Source organism: Schistocerca gregaria, chromosome X (assembly GCF_023897955.1).
Source record: "Schistocerca gregaria isolate iqSchGreg1 chromosome X, iqSchGreg1.2, whole genome shotgun sequence".
Lineage (NCBI taxonomy): Eukaryota > Metazoa > Arthropoda > Insecta > Orthoptera > Acrididae > Schistocerca > Schistocerca gregaria.
Genome location: NC_064931.1, coordinates 215,105,514 through 215,122,887, shown reverse-complemented (window position 1 = coordinate 215,122,887; position 17,374 = coordinate 215,105,514). Strand labels below are relative to the sequence as shown.

The window sequence follows — 17,374 nt, the reverse complement described above, 5'->3', positions numbered from 1 at the left end:
CAGGAAAGGACCACACATGTCCCGGTAGTTATCGTAGTATCGCCCTGACAAGCTGTGTCGGAAAGACCCTGGAATGGATGGTTAACCGTCGTCTGGTCTGGCTGTTAGAGACCAGACAGCTCCTTAGCCGCTTTCAGTGTGAATTCCAAAAATTTCGGTCCACGGCCTACAATCTGACCCTCCTAGAGGCGGCTATTCAGCAGGCTTTCCTCCGTCAGCATCACTGTATCGGTATCTTGTTTGCTATCAGTAAGGCATATGATACTACTTGGACACACTAGATTCTTGTCACACTGCATCAATGGGGCTTTTGTGGCCGCCTCCCCATTTTCATTCAGTCTTTCCTGTCTCAGCGGTTTTTTCAGACCCGCGTTGGTAACACACTGTCTGATCGCTTTGAGCAAGAGAACGGTGTCCCCCAGGGCAGTGTTTTAAGCGTTACCCTCTTTACCATAGCCATCAACAGTATCATATCTACAGTGAGGAGTCCAGTACAGTGCTCCTTGTTTGTGGACGACTTTGCTGTTTTCTGTTCCTCCTCCAGTGTTGCAACCGTGAGCCGTCAGTTGCAGCTAACAGTGCGGTGGTTAGAGGAGGGGGGCTGCAAAGACAGGTTTTCGGTTTTCTGCCGATAAGTGTGTTTGTGTTCATTTTAATCGTTCTCGTCGTCTTTTTACTTTGCCTGCCTTGCATATGGGGGATACTGTCCTACATTTTAGAGACACAGTGCGGTTTCTGGGCCTAATTTTTAACTCCAGGTTGTCATGGCTGCCACACCTACGTGACTTGAAAGCCAGAACCCTGAAGGCACTGAACATGCTCAAGTGCCTCAGCCACAGGTCTTGGGGAGCGGACAGGGCGCGTCTCCTTCAGTTTTATCGAGCTTTTGTGCGTTCATGGCTGGACTATGGGTGCACAGTAGATGGGTCAGCAAGGCCGTCTTATTTGCAGTTCCTTGACGCTGTTCACCATGCTGGGATTCGACTGGCCACAGGTGCATATCGGACCAGTCCCGTACCCAGCCTCTGTACTGAGGCTGGCGAACCGCCACTTCCCATTCGGCTGCAGCTCCTGCTGATGCACCAGGCTTGTAAGTTTCTTGCAGCTCCTAGCTCGCCTACTCACCATCTTGTTGCCCATCCACCTCTGGACCGCCTTTTTTCCCGCCGTCCCCAGGCTACGTTGCCGTTTGGGATCCGTGTGCAACGTGTGCTAGAGTCCCTCGGTGTGGAGTCTGTACAACCCCAAATCCTGGGTTTGAACCGCCTGCCACCCTGGTTTCTGAAGAGGCCCGGAGTGATTTTAGATTTATTGCAGTACAAGAGAGATTGCACTCCCGCCCCCATTTTAATGCAACATTTTCTGCTGTTTTATCTGAGCACCACGACTACGTAGCTGTTTTTGTGGATGGGTCGAAACAAGGGGATTTCGTTCGTTGCTCTGTTGTTTTTCCGGATCGTGTCCTCAAGGTTCGACTGCCTCAGACTTTTACTGTCTTTGTGCTGAATTATCTGCGATCTTGCGGGCACTGGAGCAGATGAGACATTCTTCCTGTCCTAAATTTCTTGTCTGTTCCGATTCACTCAATGCCCTCCACTCATTGCAACGTTTGTATCCAGCAGATAAAATAGTCCAGTCCATCCAGGATGCCCTCCTCCAACTACAGCGACTGGGGAAGGATGTGGCTTTCTGCTGGGTTCCGGGGCATGGCAGTATTGCTGGGAATGAAAGGGCAGATCTTGCAGCCAAGGAGGCGTGTGACGATCCACAAGTATCTCAATGTGCTATCCCCCTGTACATGCTCACCTCACTGTTGAGCTCACGAGTCATGCGTCTGTGGGAGGATGAGTGGCTGGAAGTGACTGACAATAAGCTCCGTATAGTCAAGCCCACAACGTGTGTGTGGTGTACTTCCTTTCAGCCCCGTCGATGGGACGAGGTTCTCCGCACTCGGCTTCGGATAGGCCACAGCCCTATGACACATGGCTTCCTGCTCCGGCGGGAGGACCCTCCAATGTGTGGTGCTTGTGGCATCCATTTCACTGTGCGCCACGTTTTGTTGGATTGCGTTTTATTTTCTGACCAGTGGGCCGCGGCTGACTTGACAGCGCCCTGCCATCTCTTTTAGGAAACACCCGAACGAATGTGGTTAAAGTTTTAAAGTTCTGTGCCTTGTCAAATGTTTTTACAAAGATTTTAGGGAGAGGACCTTAATTTCCTCACTGTGTGACAAGCTCACCCATATTTTATGTAAGTGGCCAGCCAATGAGAATTTACTGTGGCATTCTTGTTGCTACATTTTCCCTTACCTTACGTTTTACCTTCTTGTGTAGCATTTTCCTTCTTTTCCTGCTTTCTTTGCATGTGTGCTTCAGTTTTATTAGGTCTGCCTACATTCGCTCCCTTTAATGCGTGTCAGCGTGCTGATGACCTCGACGTTGAGCGCCCATAAGCCCCAACACACACACACACACACACACACACACACACACACACACACACACACACTCTCTCTCTCTCTCTCTCTCTCTCTCTCTCTCTCTCTCTCTCCACTCCACATGTTGCCCCCATCAAGTGTGCATCCTCTTCCATTTTACTGTGTTTTAATCAGTTTGTTGAAACTTCACATTTGCAATTTGATGATGAGTAAGGTAAGAGTGTATGACAACACAGTAACTTCCATTTTGGAAAATATGACTCTCAAGCAAATGCTTAGCTTTTTGCCAAATAATGCCTCACTTACTCCCTTGTAAATCTGTCGGCCTAAATTGTCTGTTACATACTATTATTTTTTCAGCAGCTTGTGCTTCGCTGTTAATTAGATTTTTTATCCTTCAAACATAGTTTGTGCATAAATGCAGAGTTTTAATAAGAAATTACTGATGGATGGTAGAATTGACACATTTCCATACTTTTTATTCAGTTTTATTTGTTTGAGCTTCGGTACATCTCTTGTGAGAACCGTAAAACTCAACATGAAACAACTACTCCTTAATTCATTTACGATACAGGAGACTAAAGTATACTGAACAGAAAGGTGCCTACTAATTACATGTGGATTTTCTCCAATGATGTTGGTTCAAAATGATAAAACTCTGTCAGGAGGTAGTTTATGAAGGCCTTGGAATTCTTTTTTTGGGAGTGCGTTGCAGAACTTGTCCAAACACTGCTGACAAAGACAAGAATTATTGCATCAGTTGAACTGTGAAATTTTTGAACATTTGCTCAGGCTTGACTCAAAGTGATTTCCACAAACTTGTGTACAAAAGTGACTTGATTCACTAAGTTTAATTTTGCTAAAGTAAACACCATGTACATCTCTGTAGCCATGTGGTAAGATCTCTGTTTTCTCTGTTTTGGTGGGGACTTGGGGTCAATTCCTAGTACTGCAGGGATTTTTCCTTTGTGGGAGGACTGGATTGGGGTGCCCTCAGCTTCATGACACCAACTGAGGAACTTCTGATGTGAGGAGCAGTGGCTCCTAGGTCTGGGAAGCTGACAACAGCCAGGAGAGTGGTATGCTGACCCCATACCCTCCATACTGCTTTCGAATGATGCCATTTGCAGAGCATGACACAGTTGCCAGTTGGTAACGAATCGTCAATTGGTGCTGTTATGTGGAACTGCTAATCACCATAGAATTGATAAGAGTTAGTATCTGTGATATTTCTTTTGGATACGTTTTTTGTTTTTAAGTTGCTTCAGAGAATCATTTTTTGCTGATAGATTCAATTTTAGAAGCAGTCATCTACCGTAACTATCCTCATTGTGTCAGTTTTCATCATTGTGCCAATTCTGGAGGTAGTCACCCACCGTAACTGTCATAATTGTATGTTAAGATGGCTTAAACATTTCATGGGGGACACTGTGGGAGATACACTGAAGACCCAAAAAAAAACGGTACACCTGCCTAATATCATGTAGGGCCACTGCGAGCACACAGAAATGCTGCAACTTGACGTGGCATGGACTCGACTAATGTCTGAAGTACTGCAGGAGGAAATTGAGACCATGAATCCTGCAGGGCTGTCCATAAATCCATAAGAGTACAAGGGTGTGGAGATCTCTTCTGAACAACACATTGCAAGCCATCCCAGAGATGCTCAATAATGTTTGTGTTTGGGGAGCTTGGTGACCAGCGGAAGTCTTTAAACTCAGAAGAGTGTTCCTGGAGCCACTCTGCAGCACTTCTGGGCGTGTGGAGTGTCACATTCTCCTTCTGGAATTGCACAAGTCCATTGAAATGCACATTGGACATGAATGGGTGCAGCTGATCAGAGAGGATGCTTATGTATGTGTCAGCTGTCAGAGTTGTATCTAGACATAGCAGGGATCCGATATCACTCCAACTGCACACGCCCCACACAATTGCAGAGCCTCCACCAGCTGCAACAGTCCCCTGCTGACATGCAGGGTCCATGGATTCATGAGGTTGTCTCCATACCTGTACATGTCCATCCACTTGATACAATTTGAAACAAGATTCGTACAACCAGGCTACATGTTTCCAGTCATCAACTGTTCATTGTCGGTGTTGATGGGCCCAGGCGAGATGTAAAGCTTTGTGTCATGCAGTCATCAAGCGAACATGAGTGGGCGTTCAGATACAAAAGCCCATATCGATGACGTTCCATGTAATGGTTCGAATACTGACACTTGTTGATGGCCTAGCATTGATGTCTGAAGCAGTTTGCAGAAGGGTTACACTTCTGTTATGTTGAACAATTCTCTTCAGTCATTGTTGGTCCCATTCTTGCAGCATCTTTTCTGGCCGCAGTGATGTCAAAGATGTGATGTTTTACCGGATTCCTGATATTCATGATACACTTGTGAAATGGTTGTATGGAAAAAAATCCCCACTTCCTCACTACCTTGGTAATGCTGTGTCACATCACTTGTGCACCAACTATAACACTGTGTTCATACTCACTTAAATCTTAATAACCTGCCCTTCTAGCAGCAGTAGCCGATCTTACAACTGCGCCAGGCACTTGTTGTCTTAGCTAAGTGTTGCCAACTGCAGCAACCATATTCTGCATATTTACATATCTATGTATTTATATCTAAAACCAAAGATGATGTAACTTACCAAATGAAAGTGTTGGCATGTTGATAGACACACAAACAAACACAAACACACACACAAAATTCAGGCTTTTGCAACCAACGGTTTCTTCATCAGGAAAGAGGGAAGGACGAAAGGATGTGGGTTTTAAGGGAGAGGTAAGGATTCATTCCAATCCCGGGAGCGGAAAGACGTATCTTAGGGGGAAAAAGGACAGGTATACACTCGCGCACGCGCGCACACACACACACACACACACACACACACACACACACACACACACACACACACAGACAGAAGCAGACATTTGTAAAGTGCGAGTGTATACCTGTCCTTTTTCCCCGTAAGGTAAGTCTTTCCGCTCCCGTTAGTATGACTCCTTACCCTCTCCCTTAAAACCCACATCCTTTCGTCTTTCCCTCTGCTTCCCTCTTTCCTGATGAAGCAACCGTTGGTTGCGAAAGCTTGAATTTTGTGTGTGTGTTTGTGTTTGTTTGTGTGTCTATCAACATGCCAATGCTTTCGTTTGGTAAGTTACATCATCTTTGTTTTTAGATATATTTTTCCCACGTGGAATGTTTCCCTCTATTATATTCATATCTCTGTATTTAAATACACATGGCTATACTAGTTTCTTTGGCACTTCAGTGTATATTCTAATGTGTGTTCTATTGTTTGAATATGGCTTGAACACCAGTAAAATATTTTTGCTTAAGTTCACTCGTGAGTGTTCATATTTTAAAATTTGTGCTGCTTCTTAACTGAGATTTAAAACAGCTGTCGTGTTCATCTTCCATTTTAATTTCAGGAGGTTGGTGGAAAGCTGGATCAATTTGTGATGTACATGGACCAGTTGCTCTTGAATTTGGAAATCAGACTTATGCAAAGGCATTAGATGATGGCCTCTTTATGCTAGGTGCACCACATCCTGAAGGTAATGTAGTTTCCTAGATCTATATCTGTACTCGCCAAGCCACTGTATGGTATACAGTGGAAATACATAGTGTCCTACTATTTTTTTTTTATTCCATTTGCAAATGCTACATGGGAAGAGTGACTGTTGATATGCTTCTACACGAGCCCAAATTCCTCTAAATTTAGCTTTGTGGTCATTACATTAAATGTGTATTTGAGGGAGTAGCATATTTATTGCCTCGTTGTGGTATGTGGCCTCTCAGAATTGTGCTACTAAGTTACCTGTCATGTACAGTGGCTTTCTTCTAATGTTTCCATGTGTAGTTTCTTGAGCTTTTCCGACACTCTTATGCCGTACAAACAATCCAATGGTCCACGATAAATCATGCATATCTTCTTTGAATCTGTCCTATCTTTTCCATTTATTCAACTTTGTAAGGGTTGCAAATTGACAAACAATACTCAAGAGTTGGTCAGATGAGAATTTTACTGGTGACCTCATTTGTTTGTGAGTTATGTTTGCTTAGGGTTATGCCAATAAATGTAAGCCATCTCCACAACTGTATTCATGTGATTACCTCAAACAGTTATTCCTAGATAAAAGTTGTTAGCAAACACTGATGGTGTAGTCAATTTATATTGAATCTAAATGAAGCAACAAGTTCACTGTTACCAGTCACCGTTCCGAACTTGTTGTTTCATTTAATGGTAAAGCCTAACCTAAAAATGTTCGCATTTAAAGTTATATTTAATCTTTTCATATATTTATGCACCTCAAATTACATTTATTTCTGTTTATTCAGCCACAAGTCTTTGCTCCAAATTATAATCATCTGCAAATCTGTCAGTATTTTGTAGCAAGATTCTTAAGTTATCACGTCACTGCACACAATGGTATCATCTGGGAGCAGCTTGATACGACCACAGACATTATTCACCATGTCGTTTGTGTGTATTGTGAACAGCAGGAGCTCTGTCACACTACTTTAAGATTTGATGGATACTAGTTTTGTTTCTGACAATGCGTCCCCATCGAGAATGCCTTGTCTTCCCTCCAGTCTCACATATTGTTTGAGATGTATTCTGTTTTCTAGGCTACAGTGTGGAATGGTATGAAAATCTTTCTGAAATTAAAAATGCATCAACCTGACCTGTGCTCTCTAATATCTTCTACATATCATAAACAAACAGAGCAAGCAGCTTTCACATGATTGATGCTTGCAGAAACCGTGTTGACTCTTATATATAAATACTTGAATGATCAGAAATTTAATTGTACGTGAGTACAACATGTGTGCAAGAAATTTATGTCTGTCAAATAGATTTATAATTTTGTGTACTGGTTGTGTGATCCTTCTTGGAAATTGCTGCTACCTACACCTACTTCTTATTACATGGCACCCTGTGTTGTTCCTGCAATTTCAATAAAATGATTTTGTGAAGTGTGGTTTATTTGCTTCATAACATACATAATCTAAATCATTTCATTCAGGTACAGGATTCATATCAAAATTGTGGTAAAATTTCACCATAAACAAAGAATACCTGATGTTAACAAACAGCATCATAAAAATAATACAATTTTATTATACGTACAATAAAATTGAACACTTAATTACCCCTTGCTCAAATTATAATTTCGTCCTTTATGAATTCCTCTATTGAGTAGTAGTATTTCTCCCACAGAATCAGCTGTAGCCTCGTTTTTAAAATTTCTGTCTTGATATTAAATATGTTTTTTTTTCCCATTAACTTGTTATATTTTGTCATCCCCATATACTGTGGAGTCTGTGCATATAATTTCAACTGGTGATAGCATAAAATTATTTCTTGTGTTATATGTGTAGTTAAAATGATCCTCCTTAAGTAATTTTTGTCTGCTGTGTAGGAAGATTATAATTTCATAAATGTAGCCATCAGGGGCTCAGCATTGATTTGCTGGGTATGGATTTGGTGACCCCAACGTTCCTGACCTGGGGACTGGTAAGCGCCGCCAGTCCTCTGTCACTGTAAGCTCTGGGCATGCTTCAGCGACCACCGTGTGGTGTGGCGGTGGATCGTTGTGTGTCTCAGGGAGCGGGAATCTTGGCTTGACTGCCCAGATTGCAAGGACGGAATAAACCTCCATAAAAAACTTTCAGTCTCAACATGTACTGCACACTGATGGGATACATGGCTGTTGAGGTGGAACAGTCGTTAGCGGGCAACCTATTGGGAACCTGAAGTTTCGTATTGGGAACCTCACACACCTCAGTTGCATAAGGCTTACCCAAGCATGCGGGGCTCTGTCTAGGTGGACTTCTAGTTCCCTAGCTGCTCATGGGACTGAGATGGATCCTTCGAAATGGACTTCGGGTTTACACAGACTCTTTCAGGTATGAGTAACAGAATCATGCTTGTGGCCAGAATGTGTTTCTTATAATTAAACAGAAAGAGGGGAGCTTTGAGAAAGTTTCACCTTTTTACATTCATGAAGGGTTAGAGGGAATCAAAAACTGCCAAGCCTTGCGGAATGGGACCCTGTCAATAGAAATGTCCAATTCTCAACAGGTCAAGAACATCCAGAAAGCTCAGTGCCTCAGGGAGTATGCAATCGAATGTGAACTGCACAGCACCTTAAACTATAGCAAAGGTGTTGTGAATTGCAGGATCTGGTTGACATTCCCCGAGAAGAACTGATAGCCGTGTGGTCCCAGGAAGGAATCGTTGATGTCCAGAACATTATGAAACGGGTGGATGGTCACCTCATGAAGTTAGACTCATTTATACTGACTTTCAGCAGCACAAAACTTCCTGGGCACATTAAGGCTTGTTTCCTCGATCCTAGTGTGCGGCCTTATTTCCCTAACCCGATGCACTGTCTTACCTGCCAGTGCTTTGGGCACAACACCTCAGGTTGTAAGGGGGCTGCCACATGTGGAAAATGTGGTAAGGCCACCCATGATGGTGTTGGTTGTGCATCTCCTCCAAAGTGTGTCAACTGCTCTGGTGATCACCCTGTCTGGAGTAGGGACTGCCGTGTCTTCCTTGAAGAAAGGAAGATACAGGAAATCAAAACGACTATATGTATTTCATATGGAGAGGCCAAAAACATCTATAAGGCCATGCAGCCCCTAGCATTTGCTACCTCCTTTGCATCTGCTCTTAAACAACCAGTTCCAAAGGACGATACTGTTGCCCAAATGGAGCTTGCTAGTGTCAGCACTAGCACCTGCATTTGCAGTGCGCTTGTGCTGTTGCGATTCCCGCAAAGTCCACTCCCAAAACATCGGACATGTCTGTTGTTGCTGACATTGCAGAGCTCCCTGCTCCCTTAAAGGCGCAGTCTGGTTCACCATCCAGCACTGCCACTACCCCTGCTGCGATATTTTGGCCCCAAAGCCTACCCCTGGCAAAAAATCAAAGGCCAAGCATCCACCATTGCCAGAGTCTGGACGTAAACAGTCCGACGATGTGGATGTCCTTCTCTTTGACGTCTCTCTTGACTCCTCGGTAGAACTAATGGAACTTGATGTCGGACGGGGGCAATCATCTCGCCCATAGACTGAGCCCCCACCCATTACGTGCTTACCGCCCCAGCACAATGACCATGATGGATGGCTTCCATATTACAGTGGAACATTAATGGGTTAAGGACACATGTGGAGGAACTGAAAATCCTAGGAGAGAAACGCCCTCTGTGCCCGTGTTTACAAGAAACACATTTTAAAGCCACTGACTCCCTCGTGCTCTGTGGCTGTATCCTTTACCTGAAGGATGACTTGACCGAGGACAGGGCCAAGGGGGGGTGTTGCTGTGTTTGTCAATGACATGCATCACTCCTCCGCTCTCTCCCTGGCTACCAACCTGCAAGCAGTTGGTGTTGAAATTTATGGGTATTGGAGGATCACTGTTTGTTCACTGCATCTCCCTCCACAAGATGTGATCAACTCTGAGGCTCTTATAGCTCTCATGGAACAACTCCCTTGACCTTTTCTTCTCCTGGGAGATTTCAGTGCTCACAATGTTTTGTGGGGCTCGAACTCTATTTGCCCTTGGGGGTCAAGTTTTGGAGAACCTCATGACATCTCACGAGTTGTGCATCCTAAACACAGGTACTCACTTTCACTTTTGTACTGCTACTGTGTCCTCCGCCATCGGCCTCTCTTTCTGTTCTCCAGCCTTAGCATAGTCTGTTCAGTGGGCGGTCATTGACAACCTCCGTCCCAGTGACCACTTCCCCCTCCACATTCACCTATTTGACATAGCCATTTGTGAAGAGCAGCCACTCACATGGTTGGTCAGCAGGGATAACTGGACACTGTTCAGCCAGCTGGCTGTGTTTGAACGTGCGCCAGCATCCAGGAATGGGTGGACCATATCACACAAGTGATCCATCCTATCGCTGACTTATACATCCCAAAGTCCTCAGTTCATCTCCATAGGCAACCTGTGCCTTCGTGGATGGATGAGTGCCGCTCCACCATTCAAAAGAGGCGTGCGGCTCTTCGACGATTTAAAAGCTGCCCTGCGGCAGACAACCTTTATAGCCTTTCGAGCTGCGAAAGCAAATGCCTGATGTGTGGTTAAAGAGAGCAAGAAACGATCATGGCAAGAATTTCTGGTATCCATCAACCATTCCACTTGTTCTATGAAAGTATGGGAAGCCATCAGGAGGATTTCTGGGTAAGTGCAGTCGCTCACCAATAGCTGCAGTGCTGACATGAGGATGTCTCCGAACAGCACCTGGAGACATTGCTCAGACGCTGGCGGAGACCTTTGCACAAACTACTGCAAATGCCAGCCAGGATCTGGCGTTTCGTTGCTACCATGCGACTGCAGAGAGGAGCAAATTGGACTTTGGCTTCAACAATTCTGAAAGTTACAACTCTCCCTTCTCCATGTGGGAGTTGGAATCAGCCCTGTCTGAGGCTCGTGACACGGCACCTGGTCACGACTAGATCCGGTACTGCATCCTGAGACATTTGCCAGCAGCTTTGAAAAAACTCCTCCTTAAATTTTTTTAATCTTATATGGCAGACAGGTCTATTCCCCAACTTGTGGAGAGAGTCAGTTTTGATACCTCTTCTCAAACCAGGAAAGGACTGCATGTCTCCCAGTAGTTTTTGGAGTATTGGTGTAACGAGCTGTGTAGGAAAGACCCTGGAGTGAATGGTTAACCGGCGTCTGGTCTGGCTATTATAGACCAGGCAACTCCTTAGCCACACTCAGTGTGGATTCTTCAGAGTTCAGACCACTGTTGACAACCTGACTCTGCTCGAGGTGGCTACTCAGCAGTCTTTCCTACGTAGACATCACTGCATTGGAATATTATTCGATATCAGTAAGGCATACAATACTGCTTGATTACACTGTATTCTCACTCAACTGCATCAATGGGGCTTCCATGGCCATCTCCCCATCTTCATTCAGTCCTTCCTGTCTCAGCACTATCTTAGGACCTGTGTTGGTGACTCGCTGTCAGATTGTTTCAAGCAGGAGAATGGTGTCCCTCAGGGCAGTGTTTTAAGTGGTACCCTCTTTGCCATAGCCATCAATAATATCACATCTACAGTATGGAGTCCAGTACAGTGCTCCTTATTTGTAGACGATTTTACTGTTTTCCGTTCCTCTTCTAGTGTTGCATCAGCAAGCCGTCAGTTGCAACTTATTGTGCGGCAGTTAGAGGAGTGGGGTGCAAAGACGGGTTTCCAGTTTTCTGCAGGTGTGTGTGTTCATTTTAATCATTCTTGTTGTATTTTTCATTTACCTGCCTTGCGTATGAGGGACACCATCCTAAGTTTTAGAGATTCAGTGCGGTTTCTGGGCCTCATTTTTGACTCCCAATTGTTGTGGTTGCTGCACCTGAAAGCCAGAACCCTACAAGCACTAAATATCCCAAAAGTGCCTTAGTCACAGGTCTTGGGGAGTGGACAGGACGCGTCTCCTCCAGTTTTATAGGGCTTTCGTGTGTTATCGGCTGGACTACAGGTCACAGTGAATGGATCAGTGCTGGTCTTCCTATTTGAAGATCATTGATGCTGTCCACCATGAGGGGCTTCGGCTGGCCACGGGTGCTTATCGGACCAGTCCCACACCCAGCCTCTGTGCTGAGGCATGGGAACTGCCACTTACCATCCGGCGGCAGCTCCTCCTGGTGCGCCAAGTGTGTAAGTTTCTTGCAGCTCCAACTTCATTCACTACCCAATTTTTTGCTCATCTGCCCGTGGACTGTCTTTTTTTCCCCACTGTCCCTGAGCCACATTGCCATTCAGGATCCGTGTGTTATGTGTGCTGAAGTCACTCGGTGTGGAGCCAGTACAGCCCCAAATCCAGGGTTTTAACTGCCTGCCACCCTGGTTACTGGAGAGTCCCAGAATGATTTTAGATTTGGTTCGGTACAAGAGAGATTGCACTCCTCCTCCTGTTTTTAATGCAACATTTTCTTCCATTTTATCTGAGCACCACGACTATGTAGTAGTTTTTATGGATGGGTCAAAACGGGGGATTTTGTTGGTTGCTCTGTTGTTTTTCCAGATCGTGTCCTCGAGGTCTGATCGCCTCCAGCGTTTACTCTCTTTGATGCTGAATTATCTGCGATCTTGTGGGCACAGAAGCAAATGAGACACTCTTCCCATCCTAAATTTCTTGTCTGTTCTGATTCACTCAGTGCCCTTCACTCATTGCAACGTTTGCATCCAGCAGTTAAAATAGTCCTCACCATCCAGGATGCCCTCCTTCAACTACGACGGCAGGGGAAGGAGGTGACTTTCTGCTGTATTCCAGGGCATATCAGCATTGCTTGGTATGAAAGGGAAGATCTTGCAGCCAAGGAGGTGTCTCTCAATCCACAAGTATTTCAGTGTGTCATCCCCCTGCACGCTCTCACCTTGCTGGTGGGGGCCTCTAGAGTCTTGCGTGAGTGGGAAGATGAGTGGCTGGAAGTGATTGACAATAAGCTCTGTTTAGTCAAGCCCACAATATGTGTTTGCTCTACTTCCTTCCAGCCACATACACGGGACGAGGTTCTCCTCACTTGTCTTCGGATAGGCCACAGTCCTACGACACATGGCTTCTTGCTCCGATGAAAGTACCATCCAATGTGTAGTGGTTGTGGTATCCAGGTCACTGTGTGCCACATTTTATTGGATTGCATTTTATTTTCTGACCAGGGGGCCGCAGTTGACTTGCCGGCAGATCTGCTATCTCTTTTAGGTAATAATCAGACAAATGCAACTAGAATTTTAAAGTTCTGTGACTTGTCCAATGTTTTTACCAAGATTTTAGGGGGAGGGTTTCAATTTGCTCACAGGGTGACTGGCTAGCCCACAGATTACGTAAATGGCCAGCCAGTGACAATTTCCTGTGGCGTCCTTGAAACTCCTTTCTTGTTTCACTTACATTTTATTCTCTTGTACAGCAATTTTCATCTTTTCCTGCTTTCTTTGTGTGTATGCTCCCTTTTACAAATGTTGTCCACATTTGTTTCTTTTAATTTGTGTCAGGGCACTGATAACCTCAGTGCTGAGTGCCCGTAAGACCCAACACACACACACACACACACACACACACACACACACACACAGAGGAACAGCTAGGATTTGTAGTTTCCGAAATAATGGGTGACAAGACTCTGTTTGCTGTGCAATACACATGTATTGGGAAATTTCCTTTTGCAATTTCAGTATTCGAGATACATTACTTGAACTTTCCCAGAAATTTATCTCATAGCTAATGACAGAATCAAAATAACTATGATAAGCAATTTTTCCTGTACTCAGGTCAGTAGAATTTGGTAGTATTTTCTCTGAAAATGCTAAACTGCTTAGTCTATTTGACAGGAGGTCAATGTATGTATTCCAGCTTAAGTTCTTGTCCACATTTAGTCCCAGGAATTTGACCATGTCAACTTCTTTCATAAGCTGATTGCCATTTAGAATAATAATTCACTGCATCTGAGGTGACAGTTACCACTTGTTTTCTGTTGTGTAAGTATGATGTTTGCCAATTTAGAGCATTTGTCTAATTTGTAGATAAGCAAGTCATGCTTCATAGGGTCAAATGCTTTTGTGAGATCACAGAGGATACCTGCTATTTAACTCCTCTGATCCAGTGATTTGCATATGTTTTTGATAAAGCTATTCATTGCACCCAGACTGTTTTTCCCTGGTAGAAATCCAAACTGGTTGCTTATAATAAGTTTTTGATCTGGTTTGCAGATACTTATCTTGCCCTTTTGACAGGACTGGAAGAACAGAAATAGGGTAATAGTTTCCCATGTCTTCCCTCGACCCTTTCTTGAAGGGAGTTCTGACTTTGGCATACTCCGAACCATCGGGTAAGCATCCCTGTTGAAAAGACTGGTTGAATATTTTAGTTAGGGGAGGTGTTATTGTGCCACACAGTGTTTTAATCACCCCCCATTTTCCACATCCTTTGTTGTGACTTTTTTTTTAAATCTATAAGATGTTCAGCTTTGTGATAGAATCCAAAGGGATTTACTTTAGTCTGATACTTCGCTACATCAACATCTTATGAAGAATTCATTTAAACACACTTTAATATTGGATATTTCATTGCTACTAACTCTTAACACCTAAAAGACAACACTGCTTTTGTTTTACTTTTATGTTGTACAGTGAACTTCTTGTTTGCCACTTTTATAAATATAGATTTATAATGACACACATGCTCAGTAAAATGTGTGTTTTTATTATATTTAGGTTCATTGTAGAGTTTCCTCTTCATGGCACTAGTAATTTTTATATCATTACGTATCCATTTAAGTTTATTAGTCATTTTGTTGTATGTGTATTTTCCAAGCTTTTTCTGAAACATTTATGGATGGATAGTATCATCTGATTATTATTTTACATTTCTTTCTTTATATATTCTAGATAACCACCAAGATTATATAGTGTTCTGGCCCTGTATTTGTCTTTTGACATTACAGAGTCCTATGCTGAAAAGCTTTTGTTATTCAGCCTATCATTTCAGTATATGTCCCATTCTGGATTTGATGTTTCAGTCCTTTTTTTTTTCTACATGTGTTCTATTACAAGTATTATGTGCACATTGTTCCCTTTGATGAGTGATAGTACCTCTGGACCACAAAAGTGAGGTTAGCGGCTTTTACTACTTCATGCAGCTGCTGAAAGGTGCTGAGAATGGCTTCTGAACCCAGGTGACTGCATCCATCATTGGTGCCAACATAAACTACAACTTGTAGCCGGCTTCACCCACTGTGTTTAGTTGGTGCTGGCTGAAACTATTTCCTTGTGGAGCCCCATCAACTGCCTTCGGGCTCCCAGTAACAAGCAGTCCCTCCCTATATTCAGACCAAATGAGATGACACAGTTGTAAGACATTGGATTCACTTTAAGGAGGACAGTGGTTCATGTCCTCATCTGCCTGTCCAGAGTTAGGATCCGGGGTTTCCCTAAATAGTTTAAGACAAGTGCTGGGACGTTTCCTTTGAAAAGGATATGGCCTATTACATTCCCAATCATTCCCCCATATGAACTTGGGGACTGTCTCTAATGACCTAGTTGTTGATTAGATGTTGAAACCTCAATATTCCTTCCTTTTTTCTGTGTGAATGTGATGGCATGAGAGGTGCAGGGACCATCACCCCTGAGGTCCCATTGCTGCCACAGCCCTCAGCAGCATCTTGGACCTTTTCAGTGGTAGTCACTACATATCCTGACTGTTACCAATTTTGCCTGCAGTGCTAGTATCAGACAAAAATGATGTATGTAAAATATGCAAACACTTAGGAAAATTAAAAAACAAAACTCAATGCTGATAAATGAACAGTAGCACTGCTCATATCCACATAGACAAAAGTAATAAAATGACTAAACTAAATACTTTATACGAACTCAGTACTGCTACTATTGCTGCTGCTGCTGCTGCTGTCAACACTACCAACTGTTGTTCTGTAGTCAGCAACTTGAGTGCCACTGCAGTTCCTTTTCAAACAAGCACTCAAGCCACTGTAATATTTGTTTGTTAGTGCCTTGTTACTATTGTTAATGGGACAGTAGAACAAAAGAGATCTTACTGTAAATTTCCAACAATAGATACTTGAATAGTAGTAGTTATAATGGACAAGGTTACATTTAAATGTATTATGTTATTATCTACAACAACCTTCAGATACAATTTTTATTCAATTAGTATGAAGTTCAAGACAACAGAGGAGTTGCCTAAGTCGAAAGTTAAATGAAGTCATTGGATACGACAAGGACTAAATATATGTTTAGTCTCTTTGTTTGGATACTAAGAAACACAGTAGATATAGTAAGTATACTATAGAGAATGCTACTGTATCAATGGCAGTAGTTATGAAATAAATGATGTAGTGAAATAAAATCCCAGCATTAGCCTAATGGCCATGAATAATGGCAGAGAATGTAGAGGTGGCAAATTGTGGAAGGGTTGATGCTATGGGACTGACTTGAAGTGTTGGAAGTGGACATGCTGCAGCCTTTAAATAAACTGATTAGCAAGAACTATTAGGATTACATTAGTTATTATCTAAAATTTTGTCTGCAGCTTGTGGGGCTAGCATTGCTGCCTCTGGATCACGAGATCCTGGGTTTGATTTCCGGCCGGGTTGGGGATTTTCTCTACTCGAGTTGCTGGGTGTTTGTGTTGTCTTCATCATTTCATCATAATCATTTGTGAGAATGACTAGATTATATTGTGAAAAGAAAACGAAGTGTGTAAAAATTGGACTTCGTGCGGGCGCTGATGACCGTGCAATCTTTATCATCATTTCACATTTCATATAAGGCAGGGGCTGTATATTAGTGATTGAATTGTCGCTTCATGACACTCATCCATGCTTCACAGGTCCAAGTCTGCCACTATCTCTTTCCTTCTTTGCAATCTCCGCAGGTCTGCTGTGTGTCTTGCTTTACTAGCACTCCTGCAAGAAAGAATGTGGTGGAGAAATTGCCACAGTTTAGGTGATGTTCCCAAAATGAATCTTCACAGTGCACTGATATGAAACCAGTAAAGCCCCCACTTCGAGTCCTGCTCTTGCATGCTATTATGATCTGTTAGGAAGTTTCCTTAGCTCCCTTAATCACTCAGGGTGAGTGCCTGGATGGTTCCTCACATGAAGCTACGGCCAATTATTTCCAATTACTTTACTGATCTAGAATACCTTTGATGATCTAGCTACCAACTGGCTATTAAGCTCTAAACATACTTGCTTTGTTTGTGATTTTGCTGTCCAGAATAAAGTATCAGTGATGTATGGATTCTGATTCAAGTGTTCTGGTAGAGAGTACTACAAAAGCATACCTTCAGTGTCACAACACTTTACACTGCTAAAAAGCCGACATTTTTGTGTGCTGTTAACGTAATTGTATTAGTGAAACTTGAATTGTTTATTCACATCACTCA

The 17,374-nt window shown here is 43.3% G+C and overlaps 1 protein-coding gene across 2 annotated transcripts in view; it reads left to right on the top strand.

Moving 5' to 3' along the window:
* Positions 1-17,374, top strand: part of LOC126298473 (protein FRG1 homolog) — a 47,975-nt gene that overhangs the window by 12,943 nt on the left and 17,658 nt on the right. For both annotated transcript variants that reach the window (XM_049989807.1, XM_049989808.1), the window contains exon 3: positions 5,874-5,999. In XM_049989807.1, coding sequence (XP_049845764.1) covers positions 5,874-5,999 — 126 coding nt within the window. The remainder of the gene's footprint in view (positions 1-5,873; positions 6,000-17,374) is intronic.